The sequence below is a fragment of the Saccoglossus kowalevskii genome, chromosome 8 (genome assembly GCF_978046115.1).
Source record: "Saccoglossus kowalevskii chromosome 8, keSacKowa6.1, whole genome shotgun sequence".
Lineage (NCBI taxonomy): Eukaryota > Metazoa > Hemichordata > Enteropneusta > Harrimaniidae > Saccoglossus > Saccoglossus kowalevskii.
In genome coordinates this window covers 25,527,562-25,553,074 of record NC_140648.1, presented here as the reverse complement: position 1 = coordinate 25,553,074, position 25,513 = coordinate 25,527,562, and the positions used below count along the sequence as shown (strand labels likewise).

Sequence of the window (25,513 nt, the reverse complement as noted above, 5' to 3'; positions counted from 1 at the left end):
GTCTTGAAAACCGGTGATTGCTGCTATGCAGCTATATTTAGGTTTTCAAGACACATGTCTTGGAAACCTATTGTAATCGTTATGTTTTTTATTATTCCGCCAGATTTTTTCGCTAAGCGCCATTTCGACACCATTGCACATATCTGTAAAAAATTTCCATATGTTTGTAAAGGTTGATGAGATCTAGTGCATATCCTAAGATGACGCATATTGATCACGTGGTACGGCGGCCATTTTGAATTTTAGGCAAAAAATGGCATGCTCATTTAAACACCTTTCTGAGGGCCTAGGAGTCTCAAACTTTCGCCTAAAAGAAGCATTGGCCCTAGAGCTACGTATATCAGAAAAAAAAAGTTGAACGGTCATGTGACTTTTTTTTCTAGAATTTTCTGAAATATTGTTTTGCATCTCATTTGCATAATTTTGATCGTATCGAAATTCCACGCCATAATTTTGAAGAACATCATACATACTACAGATTAATCAAAGAATCATGGAAGTGCGACCAGTAGTTTTGGAGCAGTTGATTTATGAATATTTTTCACATTTTATATAAAATAGTCAGCAATGTTGCATTATGGGAAAGGGGGGAGGGCCCATATACGATACACATTGAATTGACATATATTGAGAACTATTGCATATACAAACATGGAACCAACGCTATATTGAAGACATTGAACAAGAGAATTGAGAAAAATATTGAATGACCATATATGGTCATGCAACTCATTAAATATGCATGTCTTTAATATCTCAGGCACTATTGCAAGTATAAACATGGAACCAATGCTATATTGAAGACATTGAACAAAAGAATTGATCAACATAGTGTATGACCATATATGGTCATATAACTCATTAAATATGCGTGTCTCTAATATCTCGGGCATTATTGCAAGTTCAAACATGGAATCAACGCTATATTGAAGACATAGGACGAGAGAATTGACCAACATATTCGATGACCATATATGGTCATAGAACTGATTAAATATGCATATCCATATATCTCGAACACTTTTAAAGATAGAAACATGTACCCAAATCTATATTGAAGACTTTGGACAAGATAATTGACCAACACAGTCGATGACCATATATGGTCATACAACTCATTAAATATGCATGTCTCTAATATCTCGAGTACTATTGTAAGCACAAACATGGAACCAATACTATATTGAAGAGATTGGACAAAAGGATTGACCAACATATTCGATTACCATATATGGTCATAGAACACATTAAGTATGCATATCCATAATATCTCGAGCACTTTTAAAGATAGGGACATGTACCCAAACCTATACTGAAGACATTGGACAAGAGAATTGTCCAACATATGAGATGACCATATATGGTCATAGAACTCATTAAATATGCATGCCTCTAATATCTTAGGCACTGATGCAGGTAGGAACATGGAACCAATGCTATATTGAAGTCATTGGACAAGAGAATTGACAAACATACCTGATGACTATATATGGTCATATAACTCATTACATATGCATGGCAATAATATCTTGGACACTATCACATATACAAACATGGGACCAACGTTAATTTTGGGGGCTATTGCAAACAGTCATACCTGGCCATGCATTGCATGTGACTTGGCCATGTGCCATGGTCTTGAAAACCGGTCATTGCTGCTATGCAGCTATATTTAGGGTTTCGAGCCCATTTGGTCGAAACCCTATTGTAATTGTTCCGTTTATTATTATTATTATTATTATTATTATTATTATTCTTCCGCCTAAATTTTTGGTCACGCTTTATGTCAACACCGTTGGACCGATCAGTTCCATACTTGCCACAATGGTAAAGCTGTATGAGATCTGGTGCATATCCTAAGTTCAGACACATAGGTCACATGACCAGGCCGCCATCTTGGATTAAAGGCGAAATTTTCAATGCCGAATTGCGCACCTTTCTGAGGGTCTGAGTGCTCCAATTTTTTTATGATAGTAGCATTGCGACAAGGGCTACAAATTTCATCAAAAAAAACTTTAGCGGTCACGTGACTTTTTTTTTTAGAATTTTTTGAAATTTTGTTTTGCATCTCATTTGCATAATTGTCGACAAATCAACTAACCCTGAATAACTTTGAAAGATCATATGACATAGTATTTAATTCCAAAATATTGAGTCCAGGCGATAAGCCGTTTTTTATAAGAAGATTTTAGAATGTTTTTCCATATTTTTTTGTTCTTTTACATGGTCACGTGACCTCATTTTTTAGACATAATTGCAATATCTCAAGCACTGTTACAGATAGGAACATGCAACCAGTGCAATATTGAAGTGATGGTACATGAAATTCTACTAACAAACAAGATGACCATATATGGTCATGTGATCTCATTAAATATGCATAAATGTAATATATCAAGCACTGTTACAGATAGGGACATGCAACCTGTGCAATATCGAAGCTATAAGACACGAGATGTGACTAACTAATGTGATGACCATATATGGTCATGTGACTTCATCAAATATGCATAAATGTAATAACTCAAGCACAGTTACAGACGGGAACATGCAACCAGTGCAATATTGAAGTGATGGTACATAAAATTTGACTAACAAACAAGATGACCATATATGGTCATGTGATCTCATTGAATATGCATAAATGTAATATATCAAGCACTGCAAGAGTTAGGGACATGCAACCTGTGCAATATCGAAGGTATGGGTCAAGAGATGTGACTAACTAATGTGATGACCATATATGGTCATGTGACTTCATTAAATATGCATAATTGAATTATCTCAAGCACTGTTACAGACATGAACATGCAACCTGTGCAAAATCGAAGATGTGGGACATGAGATGTGAGTAACTAATGTGATAACCGTATATGGTCATGTGACGTCATTAAATATGCATAATTGTAATATCTCAAGCAGAATCACAGATAGAGACATGCAACCTATGCAATATCGAAGCTATGAGACAAGAGATGTGGCTAACTAATGTGATGACCATATATGGTCACGTAATTTCATCAAATATGCATAAATGTAATAACTCAAGCGCTGTTACAGATAGGAACATGCAACCAGTGCAATATTGAAATGATGGTACATGAAATTCTACTAACAAACAAGATGACCATATATGGTCATGTGATCTCATTAAATATGCATAAATGTAATATATCAAGCACTGTTACAGATAGGGACATGCAACCTGTGCAATATCGAAACTATAAGACACGAGATGTGACTAACTAATATGATGACCATATATGGTCATGTGACTTCATCAAATATGCATAAATGTAATAACTCAAGCACAGTTACAGACGTGAACATGCAACCAGTGCAATATTGAAGTGATGGTACATGAAATTTTACTAAAAAACAAGATGACTATATATGGTCATGTGACCTCATTGAATATGCATAAATGTAATATATCAAGCACTGCAAGAGTTAGTTACATGCAACCTGTGCAATATCGGAGGTATGGGTCAAGAGATGTGACTAACTAATGTGATGACCATATATGGTCATGTGACTTCATTAAATATGCATAATTGAATTATCTCAAGCACTGTTACAGTTAGAAACATGCAACCTGTGCAATATCGAAGCTGTGAGACAAGATATGTGACTAACACATCTGATGCCCATACACGGTCATGTGACATCATTAAATATGCATAAATGTAATAACTCAAGCACTGTTACAGACGGGAACATGCAACCTGTGCAATACCGAATCTATGGAACAAGAGATGTGACTAACTAATGTGATGACCACATATGGTCATGTGACCTCATCAAATATGCATAAATGTAATAACTCAAGCACTGTTACAGACATGAACATGCAACCTGTGCAAACTCGAAGCTATGGGACATGAGATGTGAGTAACTAATGAGATGACCGTATATGGTCATGTGACGTCATTAATTATGCATAATTGTAATATCTCAAGCAGAATCACAGATATAGACATGCAACCTATGCAATATCAAAGCTATGATACAAGAGATGTGACTAACTAATGTGATGACCATATATGGTCATGTAACTTCATCAAATATGAATAAATGTAGTAACTCAAGCACTGTTACAGATAGGAACATGCAACAAGTGCAATATTGAAGCTATTGCACAACAGAAGTGACTAACATATCCGATGACCATATATGGTCATGTGACCTCATCAAATAAGCATAAATGTAATAACTCAAGCACTATTACAGACGGGAACATGCAACCTGTGCAATATCGAATCTATGGAACAAGAGATGTGACTAACTAATGTGATGACCATATATGGTCATGTGACCTCATCAAATATGCATAAATGTTATTTCTCAAGCACTGTTACAGATAGGAACATGCAACCAATGCAATATTGAAGTTATTGCACAACAGAGCTGAAAAAAACATCCGATGACCGTATATGGTCATGGGACCTCATTAAATATGCAAGATTGTAATACCTTAAGCACTGTTACAGACAGGAACATGTAACATGTTTAGTATGAAGGCCATGCAATTTCCTTTAATATATTATTGTCAATGATGCTGATTTTGGAACGCTGCTAATAAGTCAGTGGGCTCGAAACCCGACATTGCTGCAACGCAGCTATATTTATTATTATTATTATTATTATTATTCCGCCAGATTTTTCGCTAAGCGCCATTCGAACACCATTGCACATATCTTGAAAATGTTTGCACATGTTTGTAAAGTCTGATGAAATCTAGTGCATATCCTAAGATGACGCATATTGGTCACGTGGTACGGCGGCCATTTTGAATTTAAGGCGAAAAATGGCATGCTCATTTAAACACCTTTCTGAGGGTCTAGGAGTCTCAAACTTTCGCTTAAAAGAAGCATTGACCCTAGAGCTACGTATTTCATGAAAAAAAAGTTGAACGGTCATGTGACTTTTTTTTCTAGAATTTTCTGAAATATTGTTTTGCATCTCATTTGCATAATTTTGATCGTATCAAAATTCCACGCCATAATTTTGAAGAACATCATACATACTACAGATTAATCAAAGAATCATGAAAGTGCGACCAGTAGTTTTGGAGCAGTTGATTTATGAATATTTTTCACATTTTATATAAAATAGTCAGCAATGTTGCATTATGGGAAAGGGGGGAGGGCCTATATATGATACACATTGAATTGACATATATTGAGAACTATTGTATATACAAACATGGAACTAACGCTATATTGAAGACATTGGACAAGAGAATTGACCAAAATATTGGATGACCATATATGGTCATGCAACTCATTAAATATGCATGTCTCTAATATCTCAGGCACTACTGCAAGTACAAACATGGAACCAACGCTATATTGAAGACATTGGCCGAGAGAATTGACCAACATATTCGATGACCATATATGGTCATAGAACTTATTAAATATGCATATCTATAATATCTCGAGCACTTTTAAAGATATAGACATGTACCCAAACCTATAGTGAAGACATTGGACAAGAGATTTGACCAACACATTCGATGACCATATATGGTCATGGAACTCATTGAATATGCATGTCTCTAATATCTCAGGCACTATTGCAAGTACAAACATGGAACCAATGTTATATTGAAGACATTGAACAAAAGAATTGATCAACATAGTTGATGACCATATATGGTCATATAACTCATTAAATATGCGTGTCTCTAATATATCAGGCATTATTGCAAGTACAAACATGGAACCAACGCTATATTGAAGACATTGGACAAGAAAATTGACCAACACATTCGATGACCATATATGGTCATAGAACTCATTTAATATGCATGTCTCTAGTATCTCGAGCACTTTTAAAGATAGGGACATGTACCCAAACATATACTGAAGACATTGTACAAGAGAATTCTCCACCATATGAGATGACCATATATGGTCATAGAACTCATTAAATATGCTTGCCTCTAACATCTTAGACACTGTTGCAGGTCGGAACTTGGAACCAATGCTATATTGAAGACATTGGACAAGAGAATTGACAAACATACCCGATGACTATAAATGGACATATAACTCATTACATATGCATGTCAATAATATCTCGGACACTATCACATATACAAACATGGGACCAATGTTAATTTTGAGGGGTATTGCAAACAGTCATACCTGGCCATGCATTGCATGTGACTTGGCCATGTGCCATGGTCTTGAAAACCGGTGATTGCTGCTATGCAGCTATATTTATTATTATTATTATTATTATTATTATTATTATTATTATTATTCTTCCGCCAACTTCAAACAACTTCTTCTCTGAAACGGCTGGACCGTTTTGCCTGAAAATTTGTATATACCTTCTACATGTCATGCCATTAAAAGTGACTGAAACAGATTTTCGATTAGTCACGTGGTTCGGCCGCCATCTTGGAACTCATTAAATATGCATGTCTCTTGTATCTCAAAAACTATTGCATGTACAAATATGGAACTAACGGTATATTGAAGGCAACGGACAAGAGAATTGGCCAAAATATTCGTTGACCATATATGGTCATAGAACTCATTAAATATGCATGTCTCTTATATCTCAAGCACTATTGCATGTACAAACGTGAAACTGACGCTATATTGAAGGAAATGGTCAAGAGAATGAGCCAACATATTCGTTGACCATATAAGGTCATATACCTCATTAAATATGCATACCTATAATATCTCAGGGACTATTGCACATACAGACATGGAACCATTGCTATATTGAAGGCTTTGGACAAGAGAAATTGTCAACATCTTCAATGACCATATATGGTCATATAACTCATTAAATATGCATGTCTCCAATATCTCAAGCACTATTGCATGTACAAACATGGAACTAACGGTATACCGAAGGCAATGGACAAGAAAATTGACCAACATATTCGTTGACCATATATGGTCATAGAACTCATTAAATATGCATGTCTCCAATATCTCAAGCACCATTGCAAGTATAAACATGGTACCAATGATATATTGAAGGCAATGGACAAGAGAATTGGCAAACATATCCGTTGACCATATATGGTCATAGATCTCATTAAATATGCATGTCTCTAATATTTCAAGCAGTATTGCATGTACAGACAGGGTACCAACGCTATATTGAAGGCAATGGAAAGAGAATTGGCCAACATATCCGTTGACCATATATGGTCATAGAACTCATTCAATATGCATATATACAATATCTCGAGCACTATTGAAGTTAGAGACATAGAAATACCGCTATAATGAAGGCATTGGGCCAGAACGTCATGTAACCTACACGTATATACATTGCACAAATCAAATCTTCAAACTTTTTTTTCCAAATTTAATAGTGTTATGGTCCCTTTTCTTGAAAGCCGTTAATAGCTGCTCTGCAGCTATATTTCTTATTATTATTAGGGTTTCGAGCCCTATGGGGCGAAACCCTTTTGTAATTGCTATGTTTATTATTCTTATTATTATTTTTCCGCCGTTTTTATAAACCACTGTAACTTGAAAAATAATGCTGCGATTGAATAGGCATTTTGCATGCTGATGAAGGGCCATAAGTTGTAGTGCATACCCCAAAACCAGCCATGTAGGTCACATGACCTGGCCGCCATCTTAGGTAGAACACAAACCGGAAGTGCTCAATTGCACCACTTTCTGAGGGTCTAGGAACTTCCGGTTTTTTTGTGTGGCATCATTGGCTCATGTCTAGCAAATATCAGCAATAAAATCTTTAGCGGTCATGTGACCTTGGCCGCCATATTGGATTTTGTGAAAATTGACAAAAAATTTTTAAAATCTTCTTCTCAAAAATGGTTCGTTCATGTGATTAGACATTTGCTTTGCAGCACCTATGGCCATAGCTCTACAAAGTGACTGAAGCAGATTTTTGAAAAATGGCTTCCTTTGGCAGCCATCTTGGATTTAGTAAAAAGTGAAAGTACGCTATAACTCATGAACAATTTGCCAGATTTAAACCAAAGTTGGCATACAACATCCCTTCGATAAGATGATTATGTGTTCATAAAAATATTTCCCATGATTCAAGTGGTTTTGGCGGCCATATTGAATTTATCAAAAAATTGCAAAAAACCTCAAAAAATTATCTTCTTAAAAACTGCTTGCTTGGTTGACAATCAATTTAGCATATAGTATCTCTGTTGATAGCTCTACAAAGGTACTGAAGCAGATTTTTGAAAAATGGCTTCCTTTGGCAGCCATCTTGGATTTAGTGAAAAGTGAAATTACGCTATAAATTATGAACAATTTTCCAGATTTCGACAAAACTTGGCATACAACATCCACTCAATAAGATGATTATGTGTTCATAAAAATATTTCCCATGACTCAAGTGGTTTTGGCGGCCATCTTGAATTTATCACAAAAATGCCAAAAACCTCAAGAAATTATTATCTTAAAAACTGCTTGCTTGTTTGACAATCTATTTAGCATATAGTATCTCTGTTGATAGCTCTACAAAGTTACTGAAGCCGATTTTCGAAAAATTGCTTCCTTTGGCAGCCATCTTGGATTTAGTAAAAAGTGAAAGTACGCTATAACTTATGAACGATTTGCCAGATTTAAATAAAACTTGGCATACAACATCCGCTCAATGAGATGATTATGTGTTCATGAAAATATTTCCCATGATTCAAGTGGTTTTGGCATCCATGTTGAATTTATCACAAAAATTCAAAAAACCTCAAAAAATTATCTTGTTAAAAACTGCTTCCTTGTTTGAAAAGCAATTTAGCATATAGTATCTCTGTTGATAGCTCTACAAAGTTACTAAATTAGATTATCGAAAAATGGCTTCTTTTGGCAGCCATCTTGGATTTAGTAAAAGAGAAAAAGTTCTATAACTCATGAACTATTTGTCCTTGCATTAAGTTTATCATATTCCTGTGAAATCAAATCCATATGTTGTGTAGTTTGTCTGCTATCTTTCATTCTAGACATGAAACATTAGTCAAATAATCACATCGAGCAAGTGCAATTTGCCATGAGCCACGCAGGCTCGAAACCCGTCATCGCTGCTATGCAGCTATATTTATTATTATTATTATTATTATTTTTCCGCCGTTTTTATAAATCACTGTAACTTGAAAAATAATGCTGCGATTGATTAGGCATTTTGCATGCTGATGAAGGGCCATGAGTTGTGGTGCATACCCCAAAACCAGCCATGTAGGTCACATGACCTGGCCGCCATCTTAGGTAGAACACAAACCGGAAGTGCTCAATTGCACCACTTTCTGAGGGTCTAGGAACTTCCGGTTTTTTTGTGTGGCATCATTGGCTCATGTCTAGCAAATATCAGCAATAAAATCTTTAGCGGTCATGTGACCTTGGCCGCCATATTGGATTTTGTGAAAATTGACAACAAATTTTTAAAATCTTCTTCTCAAAAATGGCTCGTTCATGTGATTAGACATTTGCTTTGCAGCACCTGTGGCCATAGCTCTACAAAGTGACTGAAGCAGATTTTTGAAAAATGGCTTCCTTTGGCAGCCATCTTGGATTTAGTAAAAAGTGAAAGTACGCTATAACTCATGAACAATTTGCCAGATTTAAACCAAAGTTGGCATACAACATCCCTTCGATAAGATGATTATGTGTTCATAAAAATATTTCCCATGATTCAAGTGGTTTTGGCGGCCATATTGAATTTATCAAAAAATTGCAAAAAACCTCAAAAAATTATCTTCTTAAAAACTGCTTGTTTGTTTGACAATCAATTTAGCATATAGTATCTCTGTTGATAGCTCTACAAAGTAACTGTAGCAGATTTTCGAAAAATGGCTTCTTTTGGCAGCCATCTTGGATTTAGTAAAAAGTGAAAGTACACTATAACTTATGAACGATTTGCCAGATTTAAACAAAACTTGGCATACAACATCCGCTCAATGAGATGATTATGTGTTCATGGAAATATTTCCCATGATTCAAGTGGTTTTGGCGGCCATGTTGAATTTATCACAAAAATTCAAAAAACCTCAAAAAATTATCTTGTTAAAAACTGCTTCCTTGTTTGAAAAGCAAATCAGCATATAGTATCTCTGTCGATAGCTCTACAAAGTTACTGAAGCAGATTTTCGAAAAATGGCTTACTTTGGCAGCCATCTTGGATTTAGTAAAAAGTGAAAGCACGCTATAACTTATGAACAATTTGCCAGATTTAAACAAAACTTGGCATACAACATCCGCTCAATGAGATGATTATGTGTTCATAGAAATATTTCCCATGATTCAAGTGGTTTTGGCGGCCATGTTGAATTTATCACAAAAATTCAAAAAACCTCAAAAAAATATCTTGCTAAAAACTGCTTGCTTGTTTGAAAAGCAATTTAGCATATAGTATCTCTGTTGATAGCTCTACAAAGTTACTGAAGTAGATTTTTAAAAATGGCTTCCTTTGGCAGCCATCTTGGATTTAGTAAAAGAGAAAAAGTTCTATAACTCATGAACTATTTGTCCTTGCATTAAGTTTATCATATTCCTGTGAAATCAAATCCATATGTTGTGTAGTTTGTCTGCTATCTTGCATTCTAGACATGAAACGTTCGTCAAATAATCACATCGAGCAAGTGCAATTTGTCATGAGCCACGCAGGCTCGAAACCCGTCATCGCTGCTATGCAGCTATATTTTTTTTTGTTTTAGCCACAGTTCCTCTATCCCCGGTCTAGAAACGGTCATTGTATTAGGTGTGAATTGGTCTTCTTCCCTGGCAAAGGCGCATTGCGGGTGTGGGCAAAGCATTGTCACGTGATCAGTACGTGACTTGACATCGTCGGTGTTATGTATTTTTTTAACAACTTAGTTGTTTATTCCAGAATTCGTACTTTTTCACATAATTTTTTAATCAGGATATCTGTATAAGGTCATATTTTAGCCGGCGAGTAGTTCTTTAATTAATTCATCTATGTTACCAGCAGCGACACATTTTCGCAACAAATTTTCATACCTTTACCCAGATATTTGTCGTTTTTGATTTTGGGGTGATTGAAATTCAATTTTATTTACCATACTTCTCGGCGCGAAACCAATATTTGTCTTCAAATTTGACATTTTATGATCGAAACATATCATTAAAAATTGGTGGGCTGATTTGTTATTTGTCACACCGCATTTTATTAATGTTAAATTGAGCGACTTTTATGGATGCTTTTTAGATCGTAAATGCAAATGGCAACGTTTTGAAATGACAATGTACTCAATTCTGTGCTAAAAAAATCATTTATATACAAACATTGAAGCATTGTTATATACTTTTGCATAGAATAAAGTCATTAGTTGTTGTCTAGATGACTTGAACTGTTATGAACCCCACAAGAATCAGAAATATCACAGGTTTTTCGATCGACTACGTTAACATGAACGACGCCATTTTGACAAGATTTGTTTAGCGATGTCAGCATGTTGGCACGCGAAGTTTTTTCCCTATTAAAACGAGAAAATGAACATAATTCCCGATATTAATCTTTGAATTGCAGGAACTGGATGTTTATGAGTTGGTAGGCTGGTTGTGATGCGTATCAGGGTTCAAAAAACCCAAATTTCATAGTGATAATTTTGTTTACATGTTTGTTTACGTTGTGGTTGCCCGAATTTGAAGTCAAAGTGAAGTCAGACAATGAGGTATCGCTTTGCATGACGGTAAATTTTGAAGGTATTGTAATCTGTCTGACTTCCTGACTCCCTCCGCCCGCGTGTGAACGGTTTGTTTACCCTCACTGCGGTTCGAGACAAAAGAACGCTAGTCGTTTCCAGACCGAAGATAGAGGGACTGTGTTTTAGCCATACAGAAATGGAAGGTTGTGATCAATAAAGTTAATAATGTGTGCATTATTACATTCAAGGCTTTTAATAAGGTGATGTGTTAACACATTTCAGCACTATATAATTTATTTAAATCAACCAAAGCAAACATTTTTACGTCAAAATGTGTGGTAAAATTATAACACAAAGACAATCCATCATATAAGGTTGAAAATCATGTCACTAGGTGGCGCTATAATCAGTGGTTGGGTACATTTACCAGAGGCTTTCAGCACTCGGAAATAGGTTCATTATAGGCCGTCATCCTTGTTTAGGTTTTGTATGCTTTTGCATGCTGTTTGGCACAAATGTAAATAAATTACCTCACACGGCACATATTCTTACCGTGCAGTGGTGGGAAAATAACCCAATCCACTATTCGTATTACAGTGGTAAAAATAACAGAACTGAATTCACAATTCAAAATATTATAGCAAGCACAGGTAGTGCATGTGTGTATATATAGAGTTTGAAATCGTTGCACTTCCAGTCAATGGTCAGTGCCTTTTTGTTTGTTGCAGGGCAGCTCATTATGATAAAGCATCTTCAAAATGTTGTTCAAAGATAAGGCAATCAAATTCTGGCAACGTACTGATAGTTCAATTTTGAATAGTGTTTCAGCTAGGTCATTTTGATCAGCAGCGACACATGAATCGTGTGTGGTACGATATTAAATTCCACTTGAACTTGCGTGTGAACTAATAACTAAACTTACACAGTGTGCACACATCATTGTTCTACGATTCTGTCAGTTCTAAACTACTCGGCTACACTTTTTTGCTAGGCATTACTTGCTACATATTATATAATATGATTGTTGGTTGCCATGCACGTGTGCATCACATTTAATGACAATTTCGGAATAAAAATAAAAATTGCGGTTTATGCATGTGAATTTAAGAATTGGCCAATTTTTTTTTTACCTGAAAGACTTTATGCACACTTATTTTTAGACAGCTGTAAATGTTTTTGTTTATTTTAAAAGATGGATCACCATTCGACCAATCACAATGTATTACTGTATGAATATTGGTGATATAGAATTGTTAATAATCACTCTGACCTTTGACTTGGCAATTTCATTGCTGCTAGAAAAATTATACAATAAACACAAAACACTGCACAGACTGTAACGATGATACAACATGTAATTCCTGTCAAAACTGTATTAACATCTCTCATAAAATCGCACATAAATCATAAATTGCATTTATTTTACGCTAGATTATTAAAATATGGCTTAGTTTGACTATAAGCACATCTGCTGTACTGTAAACTGTTTAATTTTCAATGCTAGAAATTATTGCAATATCAAGATTTTAATGCTACAAAATTTCCTAATTTTGACTGACTCGTGAAATTTGTGAAAATTTATCTCTTGTCAAATTAAAATGTAATATGGTACTCAAATGATAGTTCTGCAAATAATTAATTGGAAGTATTTTGAATAAACTTCAATCAAACATGATTGTGTGCAAGACTAATAGGCGTGAATCTTTTGATTTGAATGTAACATGTCTTTCAAACCAAACCAAACACACCTTAAAAACAATTGTACTTTAGCTCAGAAAAAGACAATAATAAAACATTTTTTGTTTTATTTTGGCAGTGAATTTCTCTCTGGATTTCACAAACGTAAGGAAGAAAGAAGGAAGAAAGCTCGAGATGATGCAGAAAGAAAATTGAAAGAGGCCAAAAGGAAAGAAAGAGAAGAAAGGAGGAAAATACTCAAACAGAAATTGCATCGATATCAGAATTCTGCGTCTTTTCATGGTAAGTGAGTATTGGTTATGATTGAGTCTGAAAATGTCCACAAGAGATTAATGAGGGCATAACTTATAGTGATTAGATTCAATATAATTGAATGCGTTAAGCTATTTAGTTTTATACTGCGTTACAGTGCGCCCTCTAACAGAACTGATCTTGAAATGATCTAGAGTCAAAATAGACTCCCATTAATCAAAAACTGAGTCAGATATTTGACTGTTTTGGAAAGTGTCAATCAAGATTTTATGTTGTTGTTTGTGAATTCTGATGGTGCAAAATGTTGTGGCTTCTGATTTCTTTTGCTTTTAAAGAAATAACTGTTTGATTTTCTGTTGCATCATTGACGTGACAAAGAATGGGTATACAGGTAACTAGTTGCATCATAAAATAATCTCTGGGTTATTGTCAAATCATATCAGACTTAGAGGGCACCCTGGTTTAAAATATGTTACCAGTATCAATTCTTGAATTTGTGTTTTTTTTTTCGTTTTTTTTCATAATTCCATCAGCACTTGATGGTTTACTGAATCCTGAACCCACTATGTATGACCACCCAGAGCACACAGTTACCGTGACAACTATCACAGATGTGAATCTGGATGAAAATTTCATAGGTCCAAATGAGGTAAGACAAGAAGTTGTCATGGTGATGCTTAGAGTTTTTTTTTGCCTATAGTCATAATGTGTTGGGTTAGTAGTCTATCAGAAAGAGAGCACAACTCAAACGAATTTTAAAATCAAAATTTAACAATAAAATCATTACTGCAATTTAATATGCACATGCAATTTTTTTATGTACAAAAAGTTAGCTTCAAATTCAGATCCCAAACTGATTGAAATCTGATGTAGGTATCGGCTCAAAGTTTTTAGGTTTTACTCATCCTAAATAAAAAATTTTATATAAAAATTGGGCCTGTACCTGCATTGGCTTTTAATCAGATTGATTCAGATCCCAGCCCCAAATGCAATTTACTGTCCCAGATTCTAGTCTCAAATTCCATCTTTAGATTCCAGTCAGATGCAGAATTGCTTTATGGGAAATGCGAGTAACATCGCTCTCTGAATTCGCTGCTGCAAACTCAATTCCAGTCTCAAATGCAGATTCTGCCTTCATATTCCAAATTCTAACTCGTATCCAGATCCAGATAGGAGCTTGGCCTCAGATTCTGATCCAGATCACATTTCCCGGCCTCAGATTCAGGTCATGTCTTCATTGTAGAGATAACAATTGTGTAACACTAAAAGTAGCTTTCAATCTTTTTCTAGCAACTTTAACTGTTAAATTATGTTGTTAAATTGCAATGATACATGAATAGCCACCTCAACGATACCGACTTAATTACTCTTGACACCTTACTATTGTGTTAGGTTGATTATGTGAAAGATGAAGTGAAAAATGGAGATGAAGCAGAAACCAAACACAAAAAGTGAGTTATAATTTTTGTATCTAGCGACAACTCTAGAAATTTACCAGTTCATTAACCAAACTTGTCTACAAAAAAGTCATCCATTGTTATCCAAAAAACAAAGGTTACTGATTGGTTTCATTCATCTGTCGTTGAATTTTATTAATTTCATGAGAGGCACATTTTTGTTTATTTCACAAGTCAGGACAAATCTTAAAATTTTGTAGCAGTGAGGTCCTTAAATATATAATATGGGACCTGTAGAAATGTACAGTGTAAAATACATTTATTTTCGAATTTGAATGCATGCTATGTGATGAACACTCTTTTTACATGAAGTCTCTTTACACGCAGATCAAAATTAACACAGATGAGCAAGAAGAAGAAGCGCATTAGATTTATGCAGTTGAAAAAGATTAACAAAAATAAATCCAAGAAAAAAGGACAGGCTGGACGGGAAAGAAAGAAAAAAAAGAAAAAGTGAATTTATGAAGATATCAATAAAATATGTTTGTTTCAACAAAGTAAAAAGTTCATCTGTCTCTGGTTGCTATCATCAACTTTGTTGGAACACATACTAATAATGTAGTTCATGAATAACACAACATAATACAATTTGGTATGATGCACCGTTTACATGTGGCCATACTTTCCCTTTCCAGGAATACTGCTCTCTGTGGTAAGGTGATTGTTACTATACCGCCCTCTGTGGTGATACATATATGTATTGTACAAATGAACTAAACTATTAAATCTGATGTAGGTTATGTTTAATTGGCAGTAATCGTTAATTTTTTTTTAGTGACATGGAGACTACACTGTAGAACCATTTGGATGGAATCTGTAAACATGGATTTGCAAATTATCCCCAACTGCACATACATCATTCAAGATTGTCGGCCATTTTAAAAATGTCATTCTGTAACTGTATCTCAATCATGACTAAATAAAAATGGCTGACTGGAGACTTACTTCAACAACTGTTCATGCATTTCACTTTGTTTAACAGATCAGGTTCGAAATAGCTGATAGGTGGCCATTTTTAGTCCCGTTCGGATGCAGTCCGAAAACGGGGACTTGTTTTTTGACCTCAGTGCGTCTGTCCGTGCATCCGGACCTGTATCTTAGAAATGCCTGGACCAATCACAATCAAATTTCACACACACATACATACATGATATTATACATATGCACATGAATTTGATTCAAGATGGTTTTTGTTCTAAAAATCATCAAAATCAAGCATTTCTCGGCTGTTTACAGATGGATTTTGCTCAAACTTGGTACATACATTAGACATTATGGGTTCCTGATCCACGTTATTTTATTTTTTAGATCAGATTCAGAGTGGCTGACTAGTGGCCATTTTGTTTTAATGAATGGGATTCTAGAGCCATATCTCTGACGTGCTTTGACTGACTATGTTCAAATTTTATATATTCATTATACATATACATGGCTGATTTTGTTTTAATTAATGCTATTCCAGAGCAATATCTCTCAATACTCGTTTGACGATCAGATACAAATGTCAATCATTTAAATGTTAAACAATAATCATATTCCTGACATGGTTATATTCCAGCTATATTACAATAAACAAAACTATATTTTTCAAATTTGATAACTAACAGGGACTGTGCCATGCATGGCTTGTATATTTTAAAATTGGTGGTTTGGTGATAATTCAGCCACTTTATTCAATCACTGACAATTGAACAACGAAGTAACAAAAATATAGGTTCTATAAATATTTTTCTTTATTTTGATAAACAACTTTATACGGCAGTGTAATTTCACATTGTGCGAAAGAATGAAGTACTGATCGGTCAAGCTACTGGTACATACATAAAACCTGCAGGTAAAATTCTTCAGAAATTGAGAACAGGGCATAATTAAGAAATATTTGATTTTACATCATGTACGATCATAGTACAAGGAAATAAGGACATAATGTGGACATCCACCGTGATGTGACCACTGACTATCAGATACCGGGTGACCATCATGGGACATCTTTTCATTCAATAATCTCCATACTATCCTTTAGAGATTCATCACATTAATTCACTAACATCATAGATTTCTATGAAAACTAATATAGAATTTAAGCATATTAATTCAGAGCCCTATGCCCCTAACAATAAATATGTGCTCCAATGAATATCCATCTCCAGTACCCAATCAATGCATGTATACCTTCTGTGCCCCAAACAATGAATATCTCCTGCATTACATAACAGCAGCAACTGAAAAGACTGAATCCTTTACAAGTTCAAGAACAAAAATGTCTTCCATACATTGGCAAGCAACAATTCTTGTCATAGAGGGCAGTCTTGCCAAGAATAATGGACATCAAAATTTTAAATAACATGATTTGATAATTTTTACAACCTTGATTTGACATTCATCGTATCAGGTAAAAGTTGACACGAGTGGAACATTAAAAGCTGGAGGATGGTGAAAAACTATGCAAAATATATTTTTTCAATGATGAATTTGTAATGTGTGTAATATTTTTTCCACAAAAACGAGCATGCAGAATTTATTTTTTCTGTTATTGATCGCTGAAAAATATCTTTTTCCTCTCCATTTTGTGTTAGTTTCTGCCATCACCTGGTGTTTCTAACAGTCCACCTCTTATCCGCGTACACACAATTGACAGAAGAATTTTCCAGTTTTGCCCTGTCACTGTTCTTTAATTTTTCAAATCAAAATGGCCTCCAGACCAGGACTTGATGAATTCCACCTTTCTCTCAATATCAAAAATTTGTAGTTCTTTCGAATCAGCGCACTAATAATATTGACCAATCATTTCCAGTATTTATTTCAAACTATGAAGTTCCACAATTAATACTGCAATCCTATTGGTTGAATCTCTCTGGTAAAATCTCTTGTGTTTTTAAAAAAAAAAAAGGGAAAATGTGCCTGCCATTGAAGGTGCATCACCTTGTAAACGTATGCACAGATCACATTTGCTTTATAATGGATCATTTATTATAAATATTATTCATTTTTACCATAGGAACACTCCTGTAACATTGTAATTTACTGCCTACTACCTGCCAGTCATACCTGGCATACCTACAACCTATCACCTGAGAGTCAGTCCAGCACCTCCCTTTATTGTCAAGATTCACTTAGGGATGTCACTGGCTATGGTTTTAAAAAAAAAAAACTATTTTGGTCCTGAGATATTTAAAAAAAAAAAGTGTGGTGTTGTGTTGGCATGCGGGTTTTTGTTCAGTTTCACAATAATTTGACAGAAGCCAGAAAAGAAATTGTGACCAGCCCCCCTTTTGAACTGAGAAGCACGCTGATCAAAAACAATTTGTTTGTTTGGCCCAATAGAAGAAATACAAACTATCTAAGAGAACACATTATGCATAGTATTTACATCGACCGCTATACAACTCCACTGCCTGATTGTAGACTGACAAATGGCAAGACTGTCAACACACATACTTGGATGAAGAGAAGTTTATAAAGAAAATACACTAATATAAAATCATTTCTTTTTCTGTTTCTTTTTTCTTGGCTTATTGTCTTCTTCAGTTTTCCGTTTCTTCTTTGTTTCCTCTAGGAGACTACAGTCTATCTGACTTGCTACAACATGCGTCCATAGCGACAGCTCAACACTATGTGGATTCCATCTTGTTTCTGGGTCTGAGATAATAAAACAAGTTTAGTTGGAATCGGCCAAGTCATCTGAAAAAACGAACGAACACACAAGCACACACATGTATACACGCACAAATACAGAACCCAAATTAATAGTTCACAGAATACTATCTACATCTATTAATATAGCACAAATGAAAATCATGATCAAGTGCTCACATGAGCTTTAGTTTTATGCAATCCCTCACTGGAAACTCAACAAGGCTGGTAGGCAATGTTTTCAGCTGTTTCCATGGTAGGACATGAACGTGAAGCAAATGTTGGTTTTAAACTAAAACCGGGACCCTGCATACAAAGTTTGCAACGAGCATTCAGTCTTCAGAAGTCCATTCACTTTATTACTGGCACATATTTTGCTGTTATAATTATTATTTTTGACCGTTTTGTGATTGTATTTCCTAGATTCTTTGATTGAACGCAGCATTTACAGTTCATTCTAATTTCAAAGTTGCGTTTGGACTTATGTTTTATCATTTTTTTGGGATGTTGCTATGGCAACGGTGGGCCAAAATTTCAGCGAGTGACAGTATTGACCTGTTTGCCAAATATGAACAAAAAATAACAAAAGAGTTAAAATGCCATTACTACTGAAAAGTTATCCCAAATTTGGGGTAAAATTTCTTGATAATGAAAAAAGATATAAAAAAAAAAAAAACAGTAACTTTGTGCCCTGATTCAAGCTGAGTAGAATGAGCTATGTTCGAGATTTTTAATCCTAGATTTGTAGGAGGAGATACATTTGGTGCGAAGCTATTGAAAAAACAGTTTTTTGTCTGTTGCCATGCCAATGGTGGGCAAGAAATTTTTTCAGATTTTACCATTGTCTAGAGTGAAGGTGTGACCTGACTACCAAATTTTACAGCCAAAAAAAAAAAATAACAACAAAATTAATAGGTGAAGACAAAAAAAAATCACACACACACGTGTGGAGAGGATCGCCAATATTTTAATAGCAGAAAGGGATTACTCTAAAGAGGGGTGAATAAGTAATCAATCCAACAGAGACTAAGAGCAGAAAATAATTGATAGAGGGAAGCAACAATATTAACCTGGGGAAACCTAAGTGAAGGAAGAAAACCACATTTTAACAGCTTTACAATTGCATCCCTGAATTTTTAATGATCAACCCCTAAGTATATCTTGTTGGCCCTACAATGTCAAAATTATAGGAAATTAACAACTCACCTTCTTTATGCAGTCTTTTAACAATTTTATTAACAACTTCTATGTATCTCATGTACTGCTTCAATGTGTATTCCAATGGTGTCAATTCTGGGAATGCTAACATACTTTCATCAGCCATGAATGCAGCTTGGTCTGGTGCACCTGCAGCTAGCACAGCTAATAAGAAGAAACGCAAAGAGGAATTTGATAACACATAATGAAATAAAGGAATTTTAAATTTTAAAAAATTCAAGAATGTTTGTTTGGATTGCATTGCATTGATAACATTTTAGAAATTTTAAGTGAGTCTACAAGATAACATTATAAAATCCTGACACCTTGTCTTGCAGCAGGCGATAATTTTCTTATGATTGTTACCACTAATAACCCCTCATGATAATGGCTGTATCCAAAAGCAATGGTTTGTGGGACTGAAAGTGTAGTAGTCAAACAAACACCGCTGGCAATATAATATTAAAATGTTGCAAGGGGTTTTCCTGAACAGTTTATTTCAGAATTCATCATAAGAGTGGGGCAATAATGTGGTGCTTTTAAGCTAATTATCAGTACACATATATCTGAATAGAAAAAAATTATCATTCAAAGTTAAGTAGAGCAGTGAGAAAAATCCAATGCAAAGTGAACCCCAGGTGGAACTCAATACAGCAGCTGTAAACTATTATATTTTCACAAGATTGAAATATTACAAACACTACAGAGCTGCAACATTACATAGTTTCTCTCATCTTACAAGCAATTATATTTCATGATATTAAAACAGTATTCAATCGCAATCAATTTATTCCTGCTCACAGAATTCAGACTGATTTGTGTGTAAACACAGCTGTACTCACAATCAAAGATTTGTTGCGTTAAAAAGCATGCAATTTACAGTAATTTGCAGTAATTCTACTAACAAGTAAAATACCAGTGTATACATGTATGTAGTAGAAAATATTTGGTAATCGTTGTCCTATGTAACTACAAGTATTCAAAATAGCTAAACATTTTGAGTAATGGCTCTTTATCAATAACATAGAGGAAACTGTTTAAATGTACAGATGGAATGCAAAAACAAGCATAGCAACTATAAAAGTAAATAACTAAAATATTCTACACATACGGTACATGGAGCTGAGGGAATGAGTTGAAAAGTTTATTAATTCCCTGTGGTTCTTTAGTTCCAAGGTGGAATATAGTTTATAGATTACTATGTGCATCAGTAGTGTCCCGAACATATGTAAGGCTGTGATGACATAATATGTCTCAATAAAGAGTCGAAATATTGAGCTATATGCTAGTGAGTCAGACAGTTACACACTCAGATAATGGGTGAAATCAGGGTTGTTCACCTTGTGAATCTTGGGTTAAACCATTAACTATGTCAACTATTTCTCGCTGTAATTCCTTAGTTTTATCAACATCAAGTGCCAGGTACAGGTTGGAGTCCATATCGAAACACTGCGCACAAGTCTCTATGCCAAACCACAACAGACTGCTTTACTACCTTTATCAGATGGCTTTTGTCATCACGTAATATGAGGTTATTACGAGGATACCTCAAAGTATGCACACGAAAACAATACAGCTAGTGAACTGTCCGAGTACGCAAAATTACGGCACGCTGCAACTTATGCTGTTACGGTGACAGATATAATAATATGTGATATTGCACATTGCTAGTTAAAATGTACAGAATGTATTTCACATCTAAACAACATTAATATAGTGACTGACATATGCATTTTTTCATATAGTTTGATATTCCACTGTAAAACACTCAATTTCTGCTGGTAGAAATTTTCACGATTTGATAACATTTTCAAAAACAAAATTTTGTTTTGTAGGAAAACAAGTTTTATGATTTTCAGACTGCTAGATTTGTCTCTCACAAAATTACCGTAGTTTACAGTAGTTTATCAAAACATTTAGTTCTCACCAGATGCTGTAGCTGGTCCCACTGCTTTAAGAACAGTCAGTGCTTGTATAGCAGCCGTTAAATCAGGCAAACATTGGAATGCTTTCTTACTGGCATTAACAACAGCTTCTTCACTGTTTGTTTGTATTAACTCTGCTAAACGGGGTCGGAATCTACCTCTCTAGAGAAGAAAGCGGAATAAATCAAACATGTAAATTGTGTGCAATGACATGAAAATTACTGCCTTTTCTGCCTTAACCTTTTCATCACAAATTCACAAAATAGTCCTTTTTATAGTCTGCACTTTCCTTCGGAAGATTGGGACGAAAATAGCCAACTTTTTTGGGTCAAAACTGAAAATTCACTAAAATTTTGTCTGTTGGCGCCAAAATTAGGGTCCATTTCCAGAAATATTGAAGAATGTAAGAAAAAAAGTGGAAAAAAATTTGAGCAAGAAAGTGAAGAGGTTAAAACCACATGCATCTGAATGTAACAGTATCATTATCATAAATTAATTTCTAATTACAGAAATAACGTTTATCATTATATCATTTTTGTTGTACAGTATCAGATTGTTTTGTTTTTTATTTTAAACTGTCACAAAACATGTGCTTTTGATTTGATTCTTAATGTAGGTAAATTGAATGTCTTTATCTATTAATTATTAAATTTAAAAAAAATGAAATAGAATGTGCACATTTTTAACTGACATGCATAATTACCTCAGAAACCTCAATAGGCAAAATACAATTTGAAGATTTAGATTTCAAAGGAAAACAAAAGATATTGTTCTGTGCAACATTTCACGATATCAGCATAATAAACTTCCCATTGTAGTTTGTTCAACATATCCCAAATAACCATACGTTCATCAGAATATCTCAAAGTTTAGTGTTCCACAAAACAGTTCCAAATATTCAAATTATTTTTGAGGTTATTATACTGCAAAAGAGACACTTGAAATTATTATAAAGATACCGTGAGCACAAAAACAAAAACCACATATATATGATGTGGTGTTGTCATGACAACTTATATTATTATGCAGTTCAATAGCAAAATGCACTTCAATTCCACTTCAGATTAGTGAAATGTACATTTTGAATGTACTATGTTATCATTCCTTATTTGGTATTTGTATTTCCTAATAAGCCAAGATAATGTCAGCCATCTTAGAAATATTGCATCATCATTCCTTATTTGGTATTTGTATTTCCTAATAAGCCAAGATAATGTCAGCCATCTTAGAAATATTGCATCATCATTCCTTATTTGCATATAAAAAAAAAGGTAAGATGTAGATACCCCTAAAACTACACAGCATGGTGTAACTTGTGGTGATTACTCAACAAACATACAATTTAGTTGCAGCCCCTATTTCATGCAGCAATAATACGATACATACATTCAGTTTCCATTTCATCAGTTTTGTTATTTCTTTGTGTGTTATGTGTTTATCATCACGACTGTTTATCATAATTGGAAGTTCTTCTTGACACCTGAAGGGGAAAAAAAAGATAATAATTTGATGGTCCACATTTGGAAATTTTGTTTCAATAAAATTACAGAACACATATATTTATCAATCCTTTGAGTGTGATAAGAAACTTTTGTCATCAAAACAAAACAACATCCACATCATTGTTTTCATTTCATAAAAAGTTATGTTGATTTGGTCTAAAGTTACAGTTCTGTATAATTAAAAATAAAAAATAAATACATAAAAATTGGAAATTTTGTAGAATAATTTATTATTACTGGGTTTTACTTTCCAGCAAAAAAATCACAGAATACTCATAATTCTAAAACAAAATACTTAAGTCATATTTAATTCTTACCATCTGTCAAGCTCTATTAGTTCCTCTTTTCCTTTTGGTCTGGTAATTTTGTCAGCTTTCAGTTCTAATACTTTATCGTATAACTCAAACACATTCCGCCATTCCTCAGCACGAGCATGCTTACAAAATCTAATGGTATCATCACTAGGCATAATCTAGAAGATAAGCAAAAGGATACTGTAAACAGCCTTAATTTTATGGGAACAATGCTTGTTTGTGTGTTGCAAATTTTTTTTGGAAGTGAACTTGAGGTGTGTAAAATGAAAGATGACAACATTTCAAGATGCAAATCGCATTTGATGTTGGTGCAACCAGTCGGAAGGCTCTGCAAGTACAAGTACATTATGGCAGGGACATTCAAATAGCATTTCCATGATGCACTGATGCATCGCAGGGATTGTGGAGCCACACTTTAAGATAAGCAGTCACAACTACAAAAGTATCTAAAATTTACCATGGATAGGCCAAAAGAACTGGCACTGCAGTGTACACGGATAGATGCAACAGATGACCTGTATCAGGACTGGAAAGGTCAAAATCTGGTAGTCTTTATTACACCAACATTCTTCAATGGAATGGTGCATGATTACACTTGTAATAAATACAATCGTGTGTGTAACAATATCTTCAAATTGTGAACAATTACTGATACAAGTCTGCAAAATTGTTTTTAGTGTCGATCACACATAGCAAATATTGTTTCATCAAATAAATTCTAACAATATAGCTGCCACAAGAATGGTAGAATATGAACGATTTTAGAATTTATCAACCCACAAAATAATGGAGAAATGATATCCCAAACAGCAGTTTTAAAATGAAGCAACCACACACATTACGTAAAATAATCGTGATCTTTGTGAACGTCCTCATGTATTTTCTGATAAACTAAAATCAAGCAAAAATTTATGAAGATTCTAGAAGATAGTCAGTCATCTTCAAATCAATACACCCTGTCCCAGATCATATTTTTCGGTAACCAAACAGGCATGCCAAATTGCCAAATCATATATAGAAATTCTCTCTCCCTCGAAATGAAAGTGATCCGACGAAAACATCAATATGCGAACTGTACTGTGTCTTCAAACCCTATCTTCACTTCAAGGATTACGACTTGAGAATTAGAATTACCAATGATCATTATTAATTCACAACATAGTCGGCGCCGATTTATTTTGTCTAGCTTAGTCTCGCAAAATGTTGCCACATTCACGCCATTTTTTTTATTTTTGATGGAATTCAGTTAACTACTTACCAATTAATGGCAGTGTTTCTGGTTTAAAGATCCTCAGCGCACGCCGCACACGGTCCACAACTCACAAAGAGGTGTTGTATGTATTTCTGAAGAAATACTCAGCCATGTGATACAGTCACCTGACAGTAGACCGACCCAATTAGAAGAACCGTTACGGAGCATTCAAGTGTTGACCTCGGCTGTAGCCAATTGTCGTTGCGCTCTCATTTGCTGCATGTATTTAAATTGTAAACATGGCGGCGCTGTGTTTGAAACTTGTTATGATCCGGAAATTTTGTGAGCATTGAAATATTTACCTTCAAAGATTCAAGACATTTCCCCCACTTCAATAATTCCTCCGCAACATTTTGTTAAAGTTCACATTTCAGATAGAGTGATAACCAATTTATCGTCCAGAATTTTTCGATCTCGTCAATTTACTTCTGCAAGCGACGACGCGACTCGACTGTGACTTGAAGTTGATGCATGTTAGAACTAGTTTTAATGGAAGTTAAAACACTGCACGTTTGAAAACCTGTAGTACCATTTTATTCAAGCTACGATAAATTGAAAGCTAAAGCTGTGTTGACGTCAGTAATATCTCACAATCAGTTAATACTGTGTTTCAACCAACTCTAGGTAAGTGTCCTTTAGGTTACTATTTGACAGATATTGAGATTG

General features: G+C 34.6%; 2 protein-coding genes across 2 annotated transcripts in view; one reads left to right on the top strand and one right to left on the bottom strand.

The window, feature by feature from the left end:
• Positions 1-15,528, top strand: part of LOC100371720 (nucleolar protein 12-like) — a 166,816-nt gene extending 151,288 nt beyond the window's left edge. Inside the window, exons 2-5 of the mRNA XM_002734577.4 lie at positions 13,434-13,597; positions 14,101-14,216; positions 14,960-15,018; positions 15,352-15,528. Coding sequence (XP_002734623.2) covers positions 13,434-13,597; positions 14,101-14,216; positions 14,960-15,018; positions 15,352-15,481 — 469 coding nt within the window. The 3' untranslated portion in view covers positions 15,482-15,528. The remainder of the gene's footprint in view (positions 1-13,433; positions 13,598-14,100; positions 14,217-14,959; positions 15,019-15,351) is intronic.
• Positions 15,529-16,735: 1,207 nt separating this feature from the next.
• LOC100371869 (uncharacterized) lies at positions 16,736-24,984 on the bottom strand. The gene is made up of 6 exons (XM_006816271.3): positions 24,854-24,984; positions 23,599-23,753; positions 23,166-23,259; positions 21,782-21,941; positions 19,864-20,019; positions 16,736-18,663 (listed from the first exon to the last, which is right to left on the bottom strand). Exons 2-6 carry the CDS (start codon positions 23,748-23,750, stop codon positions 18,506-18,508), a joined length of 720 nt encoding a protein of 239 aa, XP_006816334.2. The 5' UTR covers positions 23,751-23,753; positions 24,854-24,984; the 3' UTR covers positions 16,736-18,505.
• Between the last annotated feature and the right edge of the window lie 529 nt (positions 24,985-25,513).